At 40.0% G+C, this 26,307-nt stretch overlaps 1 protein-coding gene across 1 annotated transcript in view; it reads left to right on the forward strand.

Annotated features, from left to right (window-relative positions):
• The first annotated feature begins 11,889 nt into the window (after nucleotides 1-11,889).
• si:dkey-181m9.8 (uncharacterized) overlaps nucleotides 11,890-26,307 on the forward strand; it is a 52,833-nt gene continuing 38,415 nt past the window's right edge. Inside the window, exons 1-9 of the mRNA XM_060905639.1 lie at nucleotides 11,890-12,181; nucleotides 18,270-18,360; nucleotides 18,576-18,641; nucleotides 18,739-18,905; nucleotides 20,701-20,879; nucleotides 23,130-23,188; nucleotides 23,345-23,491; nucleotides 23,708-23,812; nucleotides 25,428-25,673. Of these exons, the coding sequence (XP_060761622.1) occupies nucleotides 12,137-12,181; nucleotides 18,270-18,360; nucleotides 18,576-18,641; nucleotides 18,739-18,905; nucleotides 20,701-20,879; nucleotides 23,130-23,188; nucleotides 23,345-23,491; nucleotides 23,708-23,812; nucleotides 25,428-25,673 (1,105 nt within the window). The 5' untranslated portion in view covers nucleotides 11,890-12,136. The remainder of the gene's footprint in view (nucleotides 12,182-18,269; nucleotides 18,361-18,575; nucleotides 18,642-18,738; nucleotides 18,906-20,700; nucleotides 20,880-23,129; nucleotides 23,189-23,344; nucleotides 23,492-23,707; nucleotides 23,813-25,427; nucleotides 25,674-26,307) is intronic.

The following is a 26,307-nucleotide window of genomic DNA, read 5'->3' on the forward strand; positions in this document are numbered from 1 at the left end:
TGTATTCACAATAGAACATAGACAACATATCAAATGTCGAAAGTGAGACATTTTGAAATTTCATGCCAAATATTGGCTCATTTGAAATTTCATGACAGCAACACATCTCAAAAAAGTTGGGACAGGGGCAATAAGAGGCTGGAAAAGTTAAAGGTACAAAAAAGGAACAGCTGGAGGACCAAATTGCAACTCATTTGGTCAATTGGCAATAGGTCATTAACATGACTGGGTATAAAAAGAGCATCTTGGAGTGGCAGCGGCTCTCAGAAGTAAAGATGGGAAGAGGATCACCAATCCCCCTAATTCTGCGCCGACAAATAGTGGAGCAATATCAGAAAGGAGTTCGACAGTGTAAAATTGCAAAGAGTTTGAACATATCGTCATCTACAGTGCATAATATCATCAAAAGATTCAGAGAATCTGGAAGAATCTCTGTGCGTAAGGGTCAAGGCCGGAAAACCATACTGGGTGCCCGTGATCTTCGGGCCCTTAGACGGCACTGCATCACATACAGGCATGCTTCTGTATTGGAAATCACAAAATGGGCTCAGGAATATTTCCAGAGAACATCATCTGTGAACACAATTCACCGTGCCATCCGCCGTTGCCAGCTAAAACTCTATAGTTCAAAGAAGAAGCCGTATCTAAACACGATCCAGAAGCGCAGACGTCTTCTCTGGGCCAAGGCTCATTTAAAATGGACTGTGGCAAAGTGGAAAACTGTTCTGTGGTCAGATGAATCAAAATTTGAAGTTCTTTATGGAAATCAGGGACGCCGTGTCATTCGGACTAAAGAGGAGAAGGACGACCCAAGTTGTTATCAGCGCTCAGTTCAGAAGCCTGCATCTCTGATGGTATGGGGTGTGTGGCATGGGCAGCTTACACATCTGGAAAGACACCATCAATGCTGAAAGGTATATCCAGGTTCTAGAGCAACATATGCTCCCATCCAGACGATGTCTCTTTCAGGGAAGACCTTGCATTTTCCAACATGACAACGCCAAACCACATACTGCATCAATTACAGCATCATGGCTGCGTAGAAGAAGGCTCCGGGTACTGAACTGGCCAGCCTGCAGTCCAGATCTTTCACCCATAGAAAACATTTGGCGCATCATAAAACGGAAGATAGGACAAAAAAGACCTAAGACAGTTGAGCAACTAGAATCCTACATTAGACAAGAATGGGTTAACATTCCTATCCCTGAACTTGAGCAACTTGTCTCCTCAGTCCCCAGACGTTTACAGACTGTTGTAAAGAGAAAAGGGGATGTCTCACAGTGGTAAACATGGCCTTGTCCCAACTTTTTTGAGATGTGTTGTTGTCATGAAATTTAAAATCACCTAATTTTTCTCTTTAAATGATACATTTTCTCAGTTTAAACATTTTGATATGTCATCTATGTTCTATTCTGAATAAAATATGGAATTTTGAAACTTCCACATCATTGCATTCCGTTTTTATTTACAATTTGTACTTTGTCCCAACTTTTTTGGAATCGGGGTTGTAGAATTCCGTCCATGATTCAGAAAGAAGGCGAGGAAACTCTGAGGCTTAGTACAGAGAGGAGATGAGCGCGGCTGAACAACATCGGCAGGGCTGATCTAACAGAGACTAAAACCAAAACAGCTCGTGTTTGCAGTGATCATTTTATCTCAGGTGAGTTTCTAAAGCTTACTCGATAATATCTTGGAAGAATTGTATTTCCTGTTGCTAGAATTTTGCTATAAAATGAGCATTCTCTTGTGGTTCACTCGGTCGTTGTTATAATTTTAACACGTGTATTACCATTTCGCTTCTCAGAGCGCCAGCAAAATTATACGATAGAAACAATCCAGACTGGCACCCACTCAGAACACGGGCTATGTTTCGTCCAAAGTCAGATTTGATTCTTTGGCACCCAAACCAGATAGAACGCGATATCTGGGGACTCGATGGTCAGTAAAAGCATCTTATCTTCAGAAAAGTCTGACTTTTTTAAATAATATGGGTCAAAACCACAAATATCTATCTTCTCTTTGTATTGAATCTTCGCTCAAGCGTTCAAATCGTCGTAATACTGAGAAAATTCAGCACTGTTTAGAGACACGCTTTCAGCGGCTGCCATCCGAGTTGCTTTGTATATCCACCATCATGGCGGACACTCATGACGTAGCACATTTTGATCACGTGGTTGCAAGTTATCTATATCATGAGTACAGAAAAACAAAATGGCGGAGCGTGTTGCTGAACCAACGGAGGGTGAAATAAAAGCTCTACTTGAAAACAGAACCCTAAAAAAATACAAATAAAGCAGCAAAAAATGGAATGAAGGTATTTGATGGTAAGAACGTATCTTTTTTTATTTTTCAAGAATTATTATTATTATCGCATTTTTCACAAATTGCTCCTGTCATTTCGCCGGTTTGTTTACATTCTAAGGGGAAATGATTTTGTCGGACGTCTTGTATAAAGTTTTTATTTATCAAATTTGCAAAAATTAAAAATAAAAATGCTCTGTTTCTCAAAATCCAGTGAATGTGGATAGAATAAAACAGATTATAGATAGATAGATAGATAGATAGATAGATAGATAGATAGATAGATAGATAGATAGATAGATAGATAGATAGATAGATAGAACTTTATTGATCCCTTTGGGCGGGTTCCCTCAGGGAAATTAAAATTCCAGTAGCATCATTACAGGATAAACAGAGAATAGAAATAGAGAAAAACTTCTAGATAAATTACATTAAATTAGGTATTTGCATATACAAATATAAAAAAATTAGGGCTGTAGAAGTTAACGCAATAATAACGCATTAACGCAATCACAATTTATCGCGATTAAAAAAAATAGTGCCGTTAACGCAAATTCTAATTTGGCCCTGCGAGTCACCCATAGTTCATGTTGAGGCTTGTCGCACGCTGCTTCAATCAGACCCTCCAGGATTTCGCGATGTTGCGATTTGCAACTTCAACGCAAATTCAACCAATCCCCGCGAATTCAGGGTGGTGTTGCAATTATATCCAATCACCGCAACTTTCCCGCAAATTTGACCAATCGTTGGCGTCGTCTTGAGGTGACGTCGACAAACTACCTTCCGCCTTGTACGCAGTGTTGCCAGATTGGGCGGTTTTAAGTGCATTTTGGCGGGTTTTGAACATATTTTGGGCTGGAAAACGTCAGCAGTATCTGGCAACACTGCATGTGTGAGTCAGTGTTTATATAGGCTTAAATTCTGTTACTGAAAGTGTGTTATGTTTACAGTGAAGGACTGTGTGCACTTTACATTATTTTTTTACTTAATACAAGAAACTAATGCATGCCAACATTTTTGCCAAAATGGTATTTTATTTTCCATTGTTTAGACAGCTTCAGCATCATACTGTGAGATTCTGTTCAAATTGTTTTTTTTTCTTCTATGAAGCCTGAGCCATTTATTTTATAATTATTGTTTAATTTAGTCTTCAGGAGAGACTGCCTGCACACAGTACTAGTATTAATAGTTTTTTTCTTACATGAAAGCTGAGGCATTTATATTATATTTTAAGGTAACTTCATGTTGTGCTGTGAGGTTCTCTGCACTTTAACTTTTGAACCAACAGGTGCATTTGGATAAGTAAAGCCTATTTTTCTGCATTTTTGTAGTCCTGGTAATCTTTTATATTGGTAAAGTTGTTTATAGGACCATTTCTCAGTGTCTTTGTTTTTTTAATCAATAGTTTTTCAGTAATAACTTAATATTTAACATATCACTCAATTTTAATCACAAAAAGAGAAAATCGCAACAATTTCTCGCAACTTTCACATCCTCCCACAATGTAATCACAACAAAAACCTAAAAAAACACTGCAACTTTCATCGCAATTTTTTGGAAAAACCCCCGCAACATCAGACATTTTAGCCCGCAACAATCACAAAAAAGGCCCGCGGAATCCTGGGGGGACTGACCAGTAAGAGTAAGTGTGAGTGATGGAGAAATGTTTGTTAAACGGGAAGTTTCATTTCAAAAGTTTCATTTCAAAAGTAGAGTGTGATTGAGTTGGTTTTGGTATGCACTTTACAGTTCTAAAATACTTTTGTAAAGTGAGATTTCAGTATGCTGTAGCACTGCGATATGACACTAAATGTCTTTATTGAAGTCCAACTGCAATTTATTTTTGTTTGCACAGCACTGTGAGGTCCTATAGGCTATGACTGAATACAACTCCAGCACAATTGAAGTTTTATTTCATTTTTATTTTCTTTTTTCACACGTCTGAACTGAGACACAGTAGTATGTGACTACATGTTTTATATTTGAGACTACAGCTCCCTAATCCATCACAAAATCCAGTGTTGTGTTTTGTATGTTCAGTACTGCCTAGTATGTGAGTGAATAAACTCCCTTACCATTTTCTCTTGTCCAAGCAGTTTTTAACAAGTATTTTTAGCATAAAATGTGTTCACCATTTTAATTGTAACATTTCACTTTAAAAGCCTTATTCATTTACATAGATTTTAAAAAATTCGATTAATCGCGATTAACTATATGAAATTCTGAGATTAATCGCGATTAAATTTTTTAATTGTTTGACAACCCTAAAAAAAATAAGAATAAGATAGGGCGCACGGTAGTGTAGTGGTTAGCACTGTCGCCTCACAGCAAGAAGGTCCGGGTTCGAGCCCCGTGGCCGGCGAGGGCCTTTCTGTGTGGAGTTTGCATGTTCTCCCCATGTCCGCGTGGGTTTCCTCCGGGTGCTCCGGTTTCCCCCACAGTCCAAAGACATGCAGGTTAGGTTAACTGGTGACTCTAAATTGACCGTAGGTGTGAGTGTGAATGGTTGTCTGTGTCTATGTGTCAGCCCTGTGATGACCTGGCGACTTGTCCAGGGTGTACCCCACCTTTCGCCCGTAGTCAGCTGGGATAGGATCCAGCTTGCCTGCGACCCTGTAGAACAGGATAAAGCGGCTAGAGATAATGAGATGAGATGAGAAGAATAAGATATGGGGAAGAGGAAGGGGGAAAAAAAGTCCAACAGGAGAGGTATTGCACATTGTCTAGTATTGTTTATTGTTAGGCTAGGCTACTGCTCCTTCCTGTCCTCTGTCCTCCTGTTACCCCTCCTCCCCCCCAGAGAGGAGTTGTACAGTCTGATGGTGTGAGGGACAAAGGAATTTTTAAGTCTGTTAGTCCTGCACTTGGGAAGGAGCATTCTGTCACTGAACAGGCTCCTCTGGTTGCTGATGATGGTGTGCAGAGGGTGACTGGCATCATCCATGATGTTCAGTATTTTGCCCATAGTCGTCTTCTCTGCCACTGTCACCACAGAGTCCAGCTTCATGCCGACCACAGAGCCGGCCCGCCTGATCAGTTTGTCCCACCTGGACATGTCCTTCTTGGATGTGCGGCCCCCCCAGCATACCACGGTGTAAAACAGGACACTGGCGACCACGGACTGATAGAACATCCACAGGAGTTTCCTGCAGATGTTAAAGGACTGCAGCCTCCTCAGAAAGTACAGCCTGCTTTGTCCTTTCCTGTACAGGTGGTTGGTGTTGCAAGTCCAGTCCAGCTTGCTGTCCAGCCACAGTCCGAGGTACTTGTAGGAATCCACAGCCTCCACCTCGACTCCCTCAATCAGAACTGGTCGTGACCTTGGTCTGGACCTCCCAAAGTCCTTGGTCTTTGAGGTGTTGAACTGCAGATGGTTCCTGTTGCACCAAACGGCAAAGTCCCTCACCAGGCTCCTATACTCCTCTTCTCTGTCGTCCCTGATACACCCCACGATGGCTGTGTCATCAGCGAACTTCTGAATGTGACACAGCTCCGAGTTGTAGCAGAAGTCCGCGGTGTACAGGGTGAAGAGAAGAGGGGCCAGCACCGTGCCCTGGGGTGCTCCAGTGCTGCTAATCACAGTGTCAGACATGATGCCCTTCAGCCTGACATACTGCGGCCTGTCAGTGAGGTAGCTGGAGATCCAGGTGACCAGGCAGGGGTCCACTCGCATCCTGTTCAGTTTGTCCTGAAGCATAAGGGGCTGGATGGTGTTGAAGGCACTTGAGAAGTCCAAGAAGAGGATCCTCACTGTGCCATTTCCCTTATCCAGATGCAAGTGGGCTCGGTGTAGCAGGTAGAGGATGGCGCCTTCCACACCAACACCTGCCTGGTACGCAAACTGCAGACAATCCTGGGCATGTTGCACCTAGGGTCTGAGGAGGCTGAGGAAGAGCCACTCCAACATCTTCATCAGATGTGAAGTGAGTGCCACCGGTCGGAAGTCGTTCAGCTCGCTGGGCCAGTTCTTCTTGGGAACTGGAATGATGCATGATGTCTTCCAGAGGGTGGGCACTCTCCCCAGCTGCAGGCTGAGGTTGAAAATGCGTTGGAGTGGTTCACCCAGTTCAGCAGCACAGGTCTTCAGTAGTCGGGGACACACCTTGTCTCGGCCTACTGCTTTCCTGGGGTGAAGCTTCCTCAGTTATTCCACTCAATCTTGTCTTACATGGATTATAGACAGTTCGGTGCTACGCACCTCGTCGACTATCAGCTCATGTACGACTCGATTTCGTGGGATAACTGTTAAACATTCCTCATGCCCAGGACACAACATATTTAAGCTCCATTCTTCCAGCAGGTGGGAAAACCTTATTATTAAAGAATGGCTTTGTATCTGTTTATAGTTACATGAATGTTGTGGGATGTTCAGGTAACAAGTTAGGTCCTGAAATTTCTTATGTTATAGCAGCTGTGAACAGTCGTTCCATCAAAAACCTTGATTTTTTTTTTAAACAAGCCTATAGAGTAGAATAGAGAACCATTTGAGCAGAACTCAGAAAGAGTGAAAAAGCAACGATGTGCAAGTAAGTGAACATTTACAGTAAATCTGCAATACTTTAATAGAAACTTTTTTCCATATTTTATTTTTTATATTTGTATATGTTAATATTTAATTTATCTAGAAGTTTTCTCTATTTTCTATTCTCTGTTTATCCTGTAATGATGCTGCCGGAATTTTAATTTCCCTGAGGGAACCCTCCCAAAGGGGTCAATAAAGTTCTATCTATCTATCTATCTATCTATCTATCTATCTATCTATCTATCTATCTATCTATCTATCTATCTATCTATCTAGTAGTTAATTCTAAGATTCCTGTTCTTGGTTGCAGGTAGTGTTGGAGTCGAGTCACTAAACCTCGAGTCCGAGTCCAGTCTCGAGACCCCAGTGTTCAAGTCCGAGTCATTAAAGAATATTTCAAGTCGAGTCTGAGTTGAGAACAAGACTCCATCCGCACCATTTGATGGTGGCTGTTGCTGCCTTTATGCGAACGCGTCTCTGCTACTGTGTCGGACTAACGTTCCTGCTCGACTGCCCCATTTTAGTTAACAGGCAACAGACAAAAAGCTTGTTCGTCACTCAGCAAGCCCCGCCCACTATCAACAGGTCAAATAACATGAGAGAGGGTTAACACTAGCTAGTTCACCACTCAGCAAGCCCCGCCCACTATCAACAGAACAATGAACATAGTGTGTCACTTCCTTTTCTGGACGGAGTCTCACCAAACGACGATTGAAGTTTGAGGTTGTCCCCGTTGTCTCCTCGATAGTTCTTCTACATATGGAAGTTGGAACACACAACAGTGCATTTGAAGAGTTTGGTTCCAAAACGATATATATCCAATTCCACTGTTTCAAGAAAAAATCACTTTTTTCTGATTACGGAAAGTGATAAAAGGAAAACCACTGTATCCTGTTTTAAAATCTACACTTCAAAAATGAAATCCAGAACTAATTCACAGCTTTTAACTGAACCAAGTAATTTTTTTTTGTCAAGTCGCTACATATCCACGCCACAGCATTTTCCCCCAAAATGCTACATATCCCTTTCTATTTAAAGTGCATTTAACCGTGTTCTTTCAGGACAGATTGTTTTATTTTATAGATTTTTTTAGATTATTTTATGGAAAATTATTCATAATTCAGCATAAAATTGTCCAATTAATGTGAGAAGTGACAAAGCGATTTCTTACTTCATGGGCACAACCATCTTAGAAGACTTCATGCCAGTGGCGGCCTCTGATTGGTCAAATGGATATGTCTGGTTTTGAGAAAAATCAGTGATGGCGCTTGTTGCGTTTTGGAATGAAAGGCCGTAATGCAGTGTGTAAATCAATGGCAGATATCATGTTTTGGTGAAAACTGATTATGGTACGAGTAAGATATGATAATTGCTGATGGTTTTGTGACGGGAGTTTCAATTTTTCAAATTTGGCATTTATTGAAAGAAAGAAAGAAAGAAAGAAAGAAAGAAAGAAAGAAAGAAAGAAAGAAAGAAAGAAAGAAAGAACAACTTTATTCATCACACACTTGTGAAATTTCCTCTCTGCATTTAACCCATCTGAAGCAGTGAACACACACATGCACACATGTGAGCAATGAGCACACACACATACCCAGAGCAGTGGGCAGCCACGCTAACAGCGCCCGGAGAGCAGTTGGGAGTTCAGTGCCTCGCTCAAGGGCACCTCAGCCCAAGGCCGTCCCATATTAACCAAACCGCATGTCTTTGGACTGTGGGGGAAACCGGAGCACCCGGAGGAAACCTACGCAGACACGGCGAGAACATGCAAACTCCACACAGAAAGACCCTCGCTGGCCGCTGGGCTCGAACCCAGAACCTTCTTGTTGTGAGGCGACCATGCTAACCACTACACCACTGTGTGCTTTGGAACCAAACTCTTCATATTTTCCCACTGCACTAGAAGTCTGTATAAGCAAAGCGGACAATCCTAGCGGCGTTCTCGCCAGGCATTTTAACGCCATTAACGTTAGTTTGTTCCTGAACATGACGTATGAACAGGTGAATGTCCATTCTCGTGCAGGAAATTAGTATAAAATTAATGGAGATATAAATATAAATATCTTATGCCAAATTTTTGTGGCATGTTGCAAAAAATAAAAAAAATCCTTGTCTCGAATTTACGAGTCCGAATCTGAGTCATCAGTGCTCAAGTCCAAGTCAAGTCACGAGTCGTTAAAATTAGGGCACGAGTCGGACCATGTAGGGCCGTGCAACACTGAACATCTTCTGTTTCTGGATGATCTCCAGGATGCTTTGCTCAGACATCAGCATCCTGTTTATGTTATCATTTGGACAACCTGAGCTTTCACTGTGGTCCAAGAATAATGTGAATAGTTTATTAATAACTAGTGTTTTATAAATATTTGCCTTTTGGAAGTGGAATCTCACGCAAAAGGATTCGTTCCATGTCGCTTAGCAAGGGAGAAGATTGCCTGTGAGGTGATGCAGATGAAGTCCTGTGGCCTGGCCCGGCCCGGAGGCATAACGCTGAGGCAGAACGAATGATTGACGTTGCTTACTGTAAAATCATACAGTGCAGTTTTTTTTATACATTTGCTGCAGGTTTTTTGTATACATATAACTTTTTATAAGTGCACAAATGCACAAATATCCTACAGTAGATAAAGATTTTTTTCCCCTCCTATTCCCAGAGTGCAGTGTTTTGCATTTATTTATGTAGTATGTAATGATTGTTGAGTTGTGTTTATGCACTGGCTGGCTGTGTGTGCTGTCTGACAGCAGTGTTTGGATTTGAATCAAGATTTAATAGTTTTGAATCGAATGTTTGACTTTACAAGACAAGTCAGTTTTTCTGAGTGTAGCTTGAATTTTCTGGTTTGTCTTTACTGTTTGGAAACAATTTCAAGAAACGCATTTAGAAAATCTGTAATCAGCTTGCAAAGTGATTTGATCATAACTGTGATATGTTTAATCGTCATTTATGAATCAGCAACACCCCAGATTTTATCGTCAGTTGTATCATCAAATATCAAATCCTTGCCTTCAGAATCAAAAACATATCATATTATTTGGAACTACTTGTTCATATCTTCCCAAATAGAATTGTTATTGCTTACCGGGTTATATTTAATACATCAGAAGACTCATGTTTCATTTAGCTATCATATTTTGTGATGGATACTTTAATTTCGATTTAAAAAAAACCCACAGAAACATGATGAGATCTAACTGTTGATACAGAGCAGTGAAATGATGTGGATAATACTGTAATTATAACAGTAATTTATATCATCACTAAAAATTATGTCTCCATTGCTCGCCTTGGATGAGAAATGTACAGGCCGATATTAAGAGCTGTGTCTTGTGCAGATAAACTTGAGAATCATTATCTTGGCAGCACACTGTGTCACTTCTCTCCTAATATCTCTGCTGAAAGTCAAGCAGACCACATGTGTGTAAGATTACTCCGGGTTTAACTCCAGGATACTTGGGGGGGGGGGAGAAAGAGAAAAAAGTCTCCTTTTCCTTTCTATCTGATCTTATTTGCTCTCTTGGAGAAAATATATGTGATGTGTGTATATATATATATATATATATATATATATATATATATATATATATATATATATAGAAGACTTCAGCCCTTTTTTTCCCAACAGGGACTTGTATCCCTTTCTTTCTAGCCTCGGGCTTTGTTCAGGGTTGCCAGACTGAACAGAGGAAATGCTTTGAATTATACACAAGGCGTGTACGTGTCTGATGGCCTCCACGCCACATTTAACCCCCATCAACTTTATGTCCCATCAACTATGCCAATAAAGACCTGGTTGCCTTGGACAGCAGGGTAATAAACAGCAGATTGATTTGAAGACCTATACTGCCCCCTGGTGTCTTTTTCTTTTATAGTAGTGCAAAAGGTTTACCTCCACACAGACCAGATTTTAGATGCTTTAATTATATCTTGTGCCATGTATTTCTTTCTCTGCTTCTAATTAATATCTCATGTAATAATAATAATGTAGTTTTTTGTTGTTTAAACAATTTCATTTGCATTTTATGGATCAAAATAATAATAATAATAATAATAATAATAATAATAATAATAATACGAAGGATAAGCACTTAATAGTTATCAATAATAATATTAATAATAGTAATGATGGCTATTAATACGTTATTACATTATTAATAATAGTTATATTACATTAACATAACAAGAGCAACAACAACAACAATAATAATAATAATAATAACGAATTGTATTACTATTTTAAACACCTTCATTTGCATTTTATGGATGAAAGTAATAATAATAATAATAATAATAATAATTACACGAAGAATAAGCACTTAATAGTTATCAATAATAGCAATAATAATAGTAATAATAGCTATTAAAACGTTATTATGTTATTAATAATAGTGACATTACATTAACAATCAACAACAAATAATAATAATAATAATATGACAATGTATATAATAATAACATTCGAAATAATAATAATATTAATAATAATAATAACAATAATATGACTTAATGTATATATCATAATAAACGTAATAATAATAATAATAATAATAATAATGTGTATAGCACATTTAATCCATAAAAATTCACAAAATTAAAATCAAATGTAAATTAAAACTGTATATTAAAAAGGAAATAATAATAATAATAATAATAATAATAATAATAATAACTTTCATTCATAAAATGCAAATAAAACAATTCGTTATTATTATTATTATTATTATTATTATTATTATTATTATTATTATCACCCAGGGCTCCCGCCCACTGCTGGGATGAGCCCTAGGTGATAATAATAATAATAATAATAATAATAATAATGAATTGTTTTATTTGTAAAACAAATACAAAAACAAGTACAAGTTGTGATACTGAGGAGAAATTAACAAGATGTGAAGTTAAGCTATGCAAGATACACATCTTAACTTCCGGGTACACGTAATATGAGCTACATTACGTGTACCCGGAAGTTAAGCTGTGCATCTTGCTCCTGCATTATTTACAGATCTACGCTGTGCGTCATCGAACGTATGAACGTTTCACGATGGAGCTACGCAGAAACCCGCGGACTTCCGCACTAGTTGAGTGTGTGTGAATAGTGCGCAGCGTCAAGTTGCTACGTACTACCTAGCAGGCGAGGACGGATGCTTTTTCTCTTTTCAGCTCCGTGAGCAGAAAAAGGAACCGAAAGTGGCCAGTTAGCTGTCAACTTGGTGCGATGAGGGAACTTGTGAATATGGAGTTTCCCCTGGAAAGAGAATGACAGCGGTGTGAACTGCTGAACACCGAGTTTAGGAAGAGTCTGAAGTTTCAGAATGACTCGTGTGACTTCCGAGTTGGAGTTGAGAACGCTAGCAGAGGTACGCTAGGGTTATTTAGCACGATGGCTAACTGCTTAGCCCACAAACGTCCTACTCAGCTTCTTAGCCGTGTTTTGTTCATTATTAAACAACAACCACTGAATAAACAAGCAGGAATGATTTGTTTGGCTAAATAATTTTGCAGTAAGGTAATTTCGGCTGTGTGTGTTTACTAATAGTATGGCGTTACAGGGGGCGTGGCCAGATGGGTGACACAGGGTGGCAGCTGCCCCTTAAAATAATCAAATTAGTCTCTGAGCTCAAATTCCAGCTCTGAGAGGTTTCATAAATACTAACTGCATTATTAGTGGCATTTTTGATGAAATTACATTCATGTAATTATACAGTTGTATATTTTACACTAAGTGATGAGTGCAAAAGTTTACCCCCCCCCAAAAAAAAAGTGTGTAAAAAAGTAGGAAAATATATATCTGATAATCAGTTATTGAATTGTAAAATGGCAAATGAAACAGTGCTGTTTCTCAAAACAAGACGATAATCCAAGATATAAAAAGAACTGAAAGAAAGATGTTCAAGTGCCTTTCAGTCTAAAGACACGAGTTTGTGATGACGATAATATTATTAAAGTAAAGGACGGGCGAATATTTATATCACGTTCATAAATGACGATTTTGAAGATGAAGCTTTTAACTGGTGTCATTTTAGGATTTTTGATATACGCTAGGGTGCATCAGTTGCCCTCACTTTCATAAAATCTGATGCAGTTTTGTTTGGGTGTTCCTTTTCACCAATAAAGACGTCCTGTAAAATGTTTTGACCATATTCAAAAGTCTAATGGTGGCACCATGAGGTTCATTTTTTGCCAAAAAACGCTTACGTATTTTATGTTTTCACATAAGGTTGGACTCCATTTATTGATTTCTTGTGAGCCAGAGATCATGTTAAGAACCTTTGCAAGGGATTGAGAAGCGTTAATGTGATTCATAATACATTTGTATTGTTTAAAAGTAGTTGAACAATGATTCAATGAACAGCTCAAACTCAAACTGTGCTTGATAATATATTTAGAATATGGACTAAAAATATGTATCTAAGATATTTGGTATACTCTATAAGGTGCCATAATGTTTCATGAAAACTGATCAAAATTTTGTCATAAAAGTCATAAAATAGCAGCTTTTTCCATAACTTTGAGCTCCTGGTGCCACCATTAAACTTTTGAATTTTGTCAAAATATTTCACCCAGTGTGTTTTCTTACCAAAAGGAACATAAAAACAAAAATGCATCATGATCGGAGGAACTTTTCATTTTTAGGGGGCAACTGATGCACCCTAATATACACTATCTGACCATTTTGTTAACAACAATGCAGTAACATTTGTGAAACTGAAGTATCGCATTGCATCGATTTTATCTTCCCTAAACATGTCTACACACATCTCAACCTGGTGACGCAGCCATCTCCAGAAGCAAGATTTTCCAGCTTGCACACTGACGAGTAATCCTGATCGAGGCGGAAGTAGATTTTGGAGATTTCTAACAAAGCTGTTAGATTATTTTTGTTTGGAGAGATGGTTCTAACGCTTTAGACTCCAGAGCTAGCAGGAAAGCACATAAAAATATACAGGATGTCCTGAATAATCCTGATACCACCGTATAATCATCTACATGGGTGACTTGAAAGTTATCAAATGCTAGATATGTTAATGTTCGCTCGCACTATTCGTAAAATTTACAGTTAACTAAGAACTATTCGAAAAGTTGAAGGTCAGTAAATTTATGGACACAGTTCACGGTTCCTGAGCACCATTTATAAAGTTTATGGTCACTAATCACTGTCAACTTTACAGTTGCTGAATATTATTCATACACTTCAGTGTCACTACGTTTATGGTCAGCAAGCATTATTTGTAAAGTTTGCAGTTGCTACGCACCATTAATAAAGTTGACAGTAGCTAAATTAATGGTATTTTTAAAGTTATAGAGTCACAAAGCTCTATTTTAATCATCAGTATATAAATATTCACAAATTGCATGGTTGCTAAGCACTGTTTGTAAAGTTTGCTGGTGCAGAATGTACAGTTGTGCGCATTATTCGTAAAGTTTCCGGTCACTAAATTTTGTAGTCAGTAAGTTTTATTTGCACATTTTTACAGTCGCTAAACATTATCTGTAAAGTTGTCACTATATTTGCTGTTATTAAATATTATTCATAAAGTTTGCAGTTGTTAAACACTAACTGTAAAGTTTGTCATTTATGGTTGATAAGCACTGTTTGTAAAGTTTACAGTCATTACATTTGAAAAGCTTACGCTTGCTAAGCATTATCTGTAAAGTTTAACAGGGTTTCCCCTGACGCAGGATTCCTGCGTATTTGATGCAGATTAGAATGGAAATACGGCCAAAAAATAAATCACTGTGTCAACTTGACGCGTAAAAAAAAACACTCATTAGTTTTTATATATTAGTCACATTTACATGTTTGGGTGTCTTTGTGTTGTTATCGTTCACAAAAAATTAATAAATATTGCTAGAAATCGGTGAGCTTGGCTTTCTAGAGGAGTTTTCCCTTAATTTAATCCAGGGCTCGACATTAACTTTTTAATCCATTTGGACAAGCAGCAAGATTTTCCACTTGTCCCGACCATAACTGTTTTTATTACTATATATTTACTAGTTCAGTGAAAGGACATTGGTTGTCACACGCGCACGCATTGGACTTTCAGAGCGCACGCCTCTAACGACAAGCACCTGCCCTGGATTAAGCGCAGTCAGCGTGCACATAAAAGGACACTGCATACACCTACACGGTGCGAACGATTGCATTATCACCATTACCACGCCGTTGTTATTATATTGTCTTCTTGGTTATTGGCTCTCGTTTCCATGTTTTGGTTTCCGATCTTACCCTGCCCAGTGTAGTCTGTTTGTGCCTCGCTCGACCCGTTTGCCTGTTTATCGTTATTGATTCAGCCTGCCGTTTTGGACTACATACCTGTTTGTTTCTTTTATAATAAAGACACTCTTCCTGCACATACATCCATCTTCTCTCCAATCAGCCTGCGCTTACTGATAGCAGTTAAAGTTTCATTATGATAATCATTCTGCTTTAATGGGGCGGCACGGTGGTGTAGTGGTTAGCGCTGTCGCCTCACAGCAAGAAGGTCCTGGGTTCGAGCCCCGGGGCCGGCGAGGGCCTTTCTGTGCGGAGTTTGCATGTTCTCCCCGTGTCCGCGTGGGTTTCCTCCGGGTGCTCCGGTTTCCCCCACAGTCCAAAGACATGCAGGTTAGGTTAACTGGTGACTCTAAATTGAGCGTAGGTGTGAATGTGAGTGTGAATGGTTGTCTGTGTCTATGTGTCAGCCCTGTGATGACCTGGCGACTTGTCCAGGGTGTACCCCGCCTTTCGCCCATAGTCAGCTGGGATAGGCTCCAGCTTGCCTGCGACCCTGTAGAAGGATAAAGCGGCTAGAGATAATGAGATGAGATGAATGAGATTCTGCTTTAATGATTTATAATTTTTCAGCCAAACTTTGACTGTAACAATAAACAGAAACGATCCAATGCCCCATTATGGTGCGTGTCTTGTTTTCACCCATTACCTGATCTGCAGTTTTAAGAGTTAGACTCACCCAAATTCAAAGCTTCTGCAGGAAATGCAGTTGAATCCTGATTCTTCTTCTTCTTCTGGCTGCTCCCGATTAGGGGTCACCACAGCGGATCTTTGGTCTCCATTGCTCCCTGTCTTCCGCATCCTTCTCTACCACACCTGCCACTTTCATGTCCTCTCTCACCATATCCATGTATCTCCTCTCTGGCCTTCCTCGTTTTCGTGTGCCTGGCAGCTCCATCCTCAACATTCTCCTTCCAACATGCTCTGCATCTCTTCTCAGGATGTGCCCATACACTGTAAAAAAAAAAAAAAGTTGAGAATACTTGAAATTTCAAGGCAACAGTCTGCATCAAGAATTTTATGTTTTGCCAACGATGTGCCCATGATAATCCAAACTATGATAAAACTGTTATCTTTATTAAGAATTCTTAATTAAGTCAATTTTCAATTCCTTATTCTGCCAACATAGATTTCTCTTTTTGCTGAACAGTGGCATTCACAGTAGTGCAAAAAGGCAATTGAGGTTATCACAATTTTTTTTTTTTAGATTTTTTTGGGGCTTTTTTCACCTCTATTTGGATAGGACAGCGTAGAGACAGGAAATGAGCAGGAGAGACGGGGAGGGATCGGGAAATGACCTCGGGTCGGAACCGAACCCGGGTCCCCGGATTTATGGTATGGCGCCTTATCCACCTGAGCCACGACAATTTATCATTAAACTATACATGCCTTTTTTCATTGTTCTACACAATTACAAAACTTCAATATTGAAATAAAGTTTTTAAAACCCACATCGTGGGTATGGCGTCGTGGCTCAGGTGGATAAGGCACCATACCATAAATCCGGGGACCCGGGTTCGATTCCGACCCGAGGTCATTTCCCGATCCCTCCCTGTCCCTCTCTCCTGCTCGTTTCCTGTCTCTACACTGTCCTATCCAAATAAAGGTGAAAAAAGCCCCCCAAAAAAGTCTGATAACCTCAATTGCCTTTTTGTACTACTGTGAATGCCACTGTTCAGCAAAAAGAGAAATCTATGTTGGCAGAATAAGGAATTGAAAATTGACTTAATTAAGAATTCTTAATAAAGATAACAGTTTTATCATAGTTTGGATTATCATGGGCACATCGTTGGCAAAACATAAAATTCTTAATGCAGACTGTTGCCTTGAAATTTCAAGTATTCTCAACTATTCTTTTTTTACAGTGTACCATCTCAGTCTCATCTCTCTTAGCTTCATTCCCAAGCTCTTCACATATACTCTCCCTCTGATGTGCTCGTTCCTTATCCTGTCCAACCTCCCATCGCAAACCTTTACATCCTCAACTCCGCCACCTCCAACTTTGCCTCCTGCAGTTGAATCCTGATTACTCCAGTAAAACCTGAAATCTAAATTAATTTAAAGAAATGAAATCAAGTTGGCAACAGAATCATGCTGTGAATGAAAACAAACCATAAGTGAGTTCAGTACTGCTGTAGAATTCCTGTGAAATATGTGAATTATGCAAATCATGACTCTCCAAAAAAAAAATTTTGACTCTCAAAATAAAAACTTGGGAGTCATGTTGACTTGAAATGAAAACGTCTGGGAGGAGCCCTGGTTTATGGTCAGTAAATTTGCTGTTATTAAATATTATTTGTAAAGTTTACAGTTGCACTAACTAAAGTTTGTAATTTATAATTGCTAAGCACTGTTTGTAAAGTTTACTGGTGCAGAATGTATGGTGCGGCGGCACGGTGGTGTAGTGGTTAGCGCTGTCACCTCACAGCAAGAAGGTCCGGGTTTGAGCCCCGTGGCCGGCGAGGGCCTTTCTGTGCGGAGTTTGCATGTTCTCCCCGTGTCCGCGTGGGTTTCCTCCGGGTGCTCCGGTTTCCCCCACAGTCCAAAGACATGCAGGTTAGGTTAACTGGTGACTCTAAATTGAGCGTAGGTGTGAATGTGAGTGTGAATGGTTGTCTGTGTCTATGTGTCAGCCCTGTGATGACCTGGCGACTTGTCCAGGGTGTACCCCGCCTTTCACCCGTAGTCAGCTGGGATAGGCTCCAGCTTGCCTGCGACCCTGTAGAAGGATAAAGCAGCTAGAGATAATGAGATGAGATGAGAATGTATGGTTGGAAGCATAACGTTTCTAGTCACTAATCAGCATTTGTAAAGTTTACACTCACTACATTTATAGTCATTAAGTTTTATTTGAAAAGTTTATGGTTGCAAAGCACTAGCTGTGTAAAGTTTACGGTCACTACATTTGTAGTCAGTAAGAATTTTTTGTAAAGTTTGCGATGACTGAGGAAATATTTGTAAAGTTTACAGTTGCTGAATTTCAGGTTATTATACTTTATATTCGAGACACTTTATTAACAATTAATCTGAACCTCAGACACCATCAAGAGTTTGGAAATTGTGAGCTTAAAGAATTCTGTCTTTATATATAGACAATAATCGGTGTTCTTAATTCTTAATAAATAAATAATGATGGTGTTTATAATCAGCTGGAGCCTTGTTTTTGTGGACAGTGTAACTACTGTTACCCAGCTGACGTCCTGGCGGAGGTCCGAGAGGTCACATCAGCGTTTCCTGACCTGCACCTCTACATGGATTATTACTGTAAGTGTTTTTATTACACAGCAAAGTCCCGAAGTGCTTTATTCTTCTTCTGCCACAGTCATGATGATCATTTTTTCAAGTATTAAAGAGCATTAAGTTGCCTTGTTTGTATAACGCATTGTACATAACAATTCTCAGATTATTACATGCTTGTAAACGTATCTAACGTTTCTGATGGTTTATTACATGTATGCAAATCTTTTTTTTTTTTTAAGATTACCCCAACAATGATAAGAAGAAGCTGGTCCATTTGCGTGGCACCGTCCCTGTGCTTTACGACGGTAACCTTCACGTCCATCACACGCAAATTATTCAGAAATTAAACACGAAGCAGCATAGAACTGTGTGTGTGTGTGTGTGTGTGTGTTGGTCCTGAAGGTGTACAGTACAACATCCCGGTGTGCATCTGGCTCCACGAGACACACCCTCAGAACCCGCCCCGCTGCCTCGTGTGCCCGTTACGCAGCATGGTGATCAACAACAGGAGCAGCAGCGTGGACGCTCAGGGTCACGTCCTCCTGCACTGCCTCAGCAACTGGAAGCACGTAAGCCACGCCTTTATTATTACACATCAGGAGCGGGCTTACAGTTACATTATCAGCATAAAAAAATTGCTTAAATTTATTAATATTGCTAAAAATTCTTCAATAAAAGCAGAAGCAGTCAAGGAGCATGAAAAAAAAATTTTTTTCCCTTGCTGGAATTTTTTTACACGTTTTTGTAGGTAGGGATAATATAATGCGGTAAAAAATATCATATCGCAATATTTGAAGATACTTTCACGATACCATAACATGCATCGTGACAAGAAAAACTTTAATGATATTTTATTTAACAGACACAAAAATGCATTACCAAACACTGAAATGAGGAAAACGTTTTAAAAATCTGAAAAAAGCCGTTTTCTAGATTTAAAAAAAAAAATTCAGTACAAAATTTTAACATCAAATCAGCTGCTTTCAATCATGGTTTGTAACTGCTGTTTAAAAAAAATCAAGTCATTATGATATCTGCACTATTTCAGAAAAGTGTTTTGTGACATTTGTTTATTAGTTTATCACAATAGTGGTGATATCATCATATTATCTAAAGCCTAGGTCGCAACCGGCCGTACGTGCTCCTACGGCCGGTCTACGTGCAAAAAACGCAAGAAACGCCCGGAGGGCGCGCGTGTGACGTGCTGATTTTCGAGCCGTAGACTGGCCGCAGACCGGCCGCAGAGGTTCTTTGTCATGTCAAACAAACTCTACGGGCGCTTACGTTTTTTTCAGGTTGCAAGACAAACTTACGGCCAACGTGCGTCTTTCTCCACGAAAAAAAACCCGCAGCGATTTGGGAAACGCCAAAAATCGCACGGCCAAAAAATCGTACGTCTGGTTGTGACCTAGGCTTAACCCACGTGCTGTTTGTATAATGTTCAAAACTTTTCTTTCGCAAAAATAAATAATAATAAATATCAGACTAAATTTTCAGATCTAATAATTTAAAAACAAGTTTTTACAATTTTAAAGACTCAGTAAGAAATGTTTTAACAAGAAGACGCATCGCTGATTAAAAAATTTACAATGTAAAAAAAAAACAGATATTGTAATATCCAGAAAGTGTACTATGACTGTTTATCGCAGTATTGATGTGTTATTGCCATGTTACCCAACTCTCGTTATAATTTTCCAAACTTGTATATTAAAGCCTAATAATTAAACAGAACCTATGCATATTAAATAAATCCTTGAAACGAATTGACTATTTTCTGAATTATTATTCAAATTATTGTCTTAATTGTGATTCGTACAGTAGTTGGAAACTCACAAGCCGTATCTGTATTTCGATCTACTGTACAGTATGTGTAAAATATCCATGAAACCATTCGAATATCAGAGACTCCGTCCAAGTTGCTATTCACCGAGCCTGAGGCAGATAATTCTTTTAGTATAAAAACACAGCTGATTTTTTTTAATATCGTATTTAAAAAAAATAATTTCAGTCTTCAAACGCGGCATGTAAATGTAAAAACGGCGCTCGCAGACTTTTGTCGCTTATCTATGCCGCGTCACATAAAATAAATCACAACTCCACCTTCCCTTTGAATAGTTTTAGACCAAACTTCGGTGCATCTTTAGTGCTTTTATTTTAGGAACAGCATTTTCTTTTATAATGTGTAATTCTTCCTCGCATACCATGACGAAGCGATCGGCCGCCGTTTTGCCGAGATAATTATCGAGAAATAGTCTGAAATTCTCGACCAATCAGCACTCAGTTTCCTATAACCATCTCTGTATTCATATTAAATACAGCTATAGATATTTCTCCAGTTTCAGCTCGGTATTATTGGATTCACAGGGCTGGTCCAACCTGTCCATCGTCCTGGAAGAGATGGTCGCTGCGTTTCAGCGCGAGTCGCCTCTTTTCTCCGTGCATCCACACAGATCTCCAACTCTCACCTCGAGCACGAAGCAGCGTCAGCTCGTGGAGCAGGGCGATCATCACGATCATCGCAGTCCCGATCCGACCCCCAGGAGGTCAGTGGAACAAAGACGAGTCGGAAAATTAGCTGTTTATATTTGTGTCTGTGTTTGTGGCTGCTCATCACTGGCTAACATCAAGAGTACTACCGTGTTCTAGTGATGAACAGACACTGGGATTAGGTACAGCATTTAATACAGCAAAGAGAGATTTCTCTGCAGTTTCTCCTCAGTTCAGTCACCTTTCAATTCCCCGATTATACAACAGCGCTGTGAAGGTTGAAAGCTAACACGTGCTTCCTCTGAGACACATGAAGCCACATAACCACATTGCGAAAGCGCAGCATAACACACTCGCAGGGAAAGCGCCGTCTGTCCTCTTCTGCATGCATGAGCTTACAGAGACGCGTGATTGGCTAGTGTCTCTGTGATGGGCAGGAGAGAGAGTACACCAGTAACCCCACTGCAGTTCTGATAGCTGTGGCATTATCACGATTCAAACTCGTAATCTTATGAGTGGTTTTTGGTTTTGGGTTTTTTTTTGCTGCTCAAGACCAATACTTATCTTTAACTGGACAAGTTTAGTAAATGTAATACATTTTGTTTGAATTCGAATTGTTTGATCCACAATCTGGAAAGATCGCATCGCCAAATATGCAAATCAGGTCTAAAACTGTGTGGAAAATTAAATCTTTCGGTCACTTTAAGTAGCTTAGGCGCCATTTTGTAAAAGGTGCCACATTATTTAAGCTTTTATAGTTTTTTTTTTTTCTACCACCGCCAGCTATTTTTCATGTCATATGCTAATGCTAAAGCTTATAAGCTCTAATATTTTGTTTGAAATTAATTCCTGTAGGTTATTATTATCAGAGCTTAAGCTATGAGACTTTTTTTTTATTTTATTATTAAAAGAATGATTTTGCTGAACCATCCCTTTCATACCCTGTTCGATTATTTATACGTCTTGTATTATTACAAAACCCCAGAGCTTGATACTTGGTGTTACAACTGTAAAAAACATATTTTGTCATATTAAAGGAGAACTGAAGTCATTTTTAAACTTGCTTTATTTCTTAACGTGTTATTCAATGACGTTTTCGGTTTTAGTAACCTTATATCGTGACTCGTATTGGCAATTAAATATTATACTCATCGGCCTGTTCGGTTTTTAGCCGTGTTGAATTTAGTTCGTTTGGTCCACGGCAGGCGTCGCTTATCCGCTTGATCTTCACGAGACTTGTGCGAGACTTCGAAACGTGACGTGTCAGCCAGGTGTCAGTGCCGCCGTTTTGAAAACTGTTTTCCAAACGAAATATTGCACAAAAATGAGTTTAATTGACGATTGCTGCCTACTTTTTTCAAACTTTCCTGATTGCTATCAAAACAAACAAAACTTCCGGCTTGATTACATCAGCATTCGAAAGAGGGCACGCGCGTCTTTTGACAACCCCTGTGTCCGAAATCGCTCCCTGCTCACTATATAGGGCGCTATGTAGTGAGTTTGCTATTTTGTAGTGCTGTCCGAAACCTTAGTGAGGATTATTTACACCCTATATAGCGCACTCAAAGTGTCCCACAATGCATCACGAAAAGTAGTGTACAATGATGGTGACTAACCAAAGCAATATATCCCATCATGCATTGCGGTCGCGCTGAAAGAAATCAAATTAAAAGTTTCAAATTTGATTTAATAAAAGGCAGCGGCAAAGAAGAAAGGATTCAGCCTTGATTTAAAAGAATTAAAAGATGCAGGAACTTTGTATTGATTAATGTTGGAAATGCGCTCAGTATAATATGGATTTATCACAAAAACACTGTACATGCATGTATTTATTATTTTGAAACCCACCAGCCGACTGATCCGGCACGTTTTAATTGTGCGACAGTAATGACGTAAATACCAGCGTGACGGACTAGTGTCCGAAAGTGTTTTTTCATTTTACCAATGAGCTCACTGTATAGTCCTCTATATAGTAATTCCCTGAGTAGGGAGTAGTGAACAAGTGAGCGATTTCAGACACAGGGAACATTGGCAGACGTTGGTCATTTTGATTTCCACTGTACGTTTTACTTCCGTCCTACGATGTCTCGCACAGGTCTCAACGAATCTTGTTTACGGCCATTGCTTTGACATATGGACTGATGTATTCCATCGTATATTTCAAACAATCATGACTTGCTATAGCAGCGACAAAATAGCGATCAAAAATGCATTCCGATATTTAATAAAATGAGAGAGTTTTGATAATAAAAAACTTGCCTTCAGTTCTCCTTTAAAAATCTCATATCCACTGTTCTTTTCTGCAGTGGGAACTCCGTGCACAGGAAATTCTCTCACCCTGAAATGTCCTCATCAGCCAACAGCTGTAAGATCTCACTATATTGTACAGTCTTTACTACGTCTATTAGACTACTGAAGATCTCTTACGCTCTGACTTCTGAGACGTTCTTTATTCGTTGATTTGTTTATGGCGTTCTGCAGCAGTGTGACGTTCTTATTTTTGTCTGTAATGTGATCCTAGCTCAGAGTGTGAAGGGGAGTCAGTCTCAGGACGGCGTAGGAGAGCTGAGCAGTGTGAAGAGGTCGTACACACAGGAGCTGCTGGATTTCGGGATTTCATTCGGAGCGTCGAGCCTCCAGAAAAACCCAACTAACCCATTCATCACTGGTAAAAAGTCTTTGGATGCTTTAGACACTCAGCTCTGTTTTTCAGACTAGTAATGTAACAGACAACAGCGTAATTATGAAATGAGTTTCAGAATTAAATATAACAAATACTGTTTATCACATCTTACTCCCAAGGAAGAGGAACTAGAATAATACCATCATGGTTCAACTTTTTTTTTTTTTTAAACATTATCTCTGTTATTTGTGCCATTTCCAGCCCCGAATATGAACGCCTCCAATCCAGATGACATCAGCAACCTGTTTAAAAGCCTTCAGCTGGAAAGAATAGTCAACATGTACCAGTTTGACTCCAAAGACAAGGGTATGAAGCGGCTCTGCTTTACACTGTATTATTCGGCCCATTCTCATTTTCGGAACCACCAGCTAGCTTTCCACGATCACACAACAGCTAAGAAAAGAAAAGCTGAGGAAAAAAAAGCGCTGTCTGCCCTCTTCCACATACATAACCTCACAGGCGTTCCGTGATTGGCTCATCTTGCTGTGATTGACAGATGAGAGAGAGAGAGACAAAGAGTAACGCCGTCACGCGTCCCACTCAGACAGCACAGCTAGTCCGAGTGCTCTCTCGGACAGCCAGCGAAATTCTTTGCTTCGTTTATTTTTCTTCAACACGTGATCAGACGTGTCGTCTGAGCGAGTTTAAAGGTCCCATGGCATGAAATTTTCACTTTCTGAGGTTTTTTAACGTTAAAATGAGTTCCTCTGACCTTCTTAAGTCACCCCAGTGGCTAGAAATTTCATAATGTGTAAACCAAACTATGCCCAACATTTGAGAATGGCGCGTCAAAACGGCACGTTGAGAAGCTCTTCCCTTGCCTACGTCAGCAAGGGAGATGATCCCCACGCCCCCCCTCTGGATTCCCACCCACTGTATGGATTGCCCGCCCAGCTCAAAAGTTGCCACCAAACATGGAAGTTGCGCTGTACATGGATGTGACAACACAGAAAGGAGTCTGTTTTTACTGCCGACGGGAGAGTCCCTGAAGACGCAGTGGCTTAATTTTATTTACTCCAATAATACGCCGTCGAGTCTACCTAAGACGGTGTATGTTTGTCGGAAGCATTTTCCTGATGAATGTTTCCACAACTTGGGACAGTACAGGGCAGGTTTTGCACATCAACTGTCACTGAAGCCTGGGGCCGTACCAAGCATCCCTGCCGCATCAGCCACAAACACCGAACAAGTAAGTGTATAACTGTTAAGTCGTTTTGCCGTGTTTTAAAATCGGTGCCACGTTAGCCTTGCAATGGCTACATTAGCTGTGCAGCTAACCGCTTCCTGCAGTTAGCCAGGTACTCTGCGCTACAAAACCAAAAAGCATGCAGCATGCTCTGTTATAATAGCCAATCAAAACAGTTTTTACAAAGACACCCACATTCTTTTTTTTAAGTCACTCGTTCATTTTATTTGTTTGTTCAGTAAAAACCCAAACATTTGTTGAATTTATTTTATTTCCTCGTGTCGCACCTTAATGACGTCAGCGCGCGGTATTTTTCCCTTCGCGGTTTGTTCCTTCTCTCTCGCCATAGTAAGACACCCACATCCGCTTGTTCTGACCCACTGGAGGTAGCGTCACAGTGCTGTTAGCCAATCAGAGGTAACACGTTCACATGTCATGAATATTAATGATAAGACCCGCCCCCACCCTCTACCCTTCCCCGCCTCCTGCTTCTCATTAGCAAAACGACGCACTGGGAAAAGCGCTGAAATGGGGCTTTCTCCCAGGAGGCTATATCTACGTGCCAAGGGTTCATTTCGAGAAAGGCTGCGGATATAACATCCGGAAACCTCCACGAGCCCGTTTAAAGCATCAACAAACCACCATGCCATGGGTCCTTTAATGATATATTTTACATGTATTATTGTAGAACTTGATGAATAAATTAACAACCTGGCCTGGTCTGTTCCCTTCCAGACATTCCTCAGGCGTGGAGGCGGAGTCAGGGGCATGATGAGGGATCTTCGGTCCAGCCGAGGTTACTCGATGACGGACACAGAGTCTTGGTGAGCCATCTGCCCGTGGGCGTCTCTCCTCAGAAGATGAAGAACAAACTGACTATTTACTTTCAGAGGAAGCAGAACGGAGGCGGCGAGGTAGTGGCCGTGACGTACCCTTCAGCTCAGCCAGACCAGGCGGTGATCACGTTCAGGAACCACGGAGGTAAGAACATCTTCAGTGTTCCTGGGAGTTTTACTGAGTCACTGTGGAAGTAGCAATCATCACCATAGCAACCACAGCAAAACAATGAAACCAACAAAGATGCGTATTAATAATAATATGAATAATAAGAAGAAGAAGAACGTAACAACAGTAATAAACATAGCTGCAAGCAGAAATGAGATGGCCAAGAAGCCCAGCAGGGCACAGTTGCCATGGAAACTTTGTCATTTTGTCAAAAGCAGGGCTGTATCTACTCACAGCAAGTTTCATGTCAACTGATCAAAGGTTGACCAAGATATGAGCTAACATCCTGTTTGGCAGCGTTGCCATCAAATACATTCTCAGAGCAGGAAATGGCAACATGTTCTGAAGTCACAATCACAGAAAGCCTGATTTGGGGGGAAAAAAGAATCAGCTGTTTAGTAGGGCTGTGCTCGTTTGCCATCAGTTGCTTACGATATCGTACCATATATATCGCGATATATCGAGTTAAACGATGTCTTTAATGTATTGTAAGCAGAGGGCGCGAATACGTTTGGCGCCAAAATTATTCAATGAGTCTCGAGACGAGGCCATGGAGACATGGGGGACGTACTTAGCGGCTTGCAGCCTCTGTAGCACAACGCATTGCATG

Source organism: Neoarius graeffei, chromosome 23 (genome assembly GCF_027579695.1).
Source record: "Neoarius graeffei isolate fNeoGra1 chromosome 23, fNeoGra1.pri, whole genome shotgun sequence".
Lineage (NCBI taxonomy): Eukaryota > Metazoa > Chordata > Actinopteri > Siluriformes > Ariidae > Neoarius > Neoarius graeffei.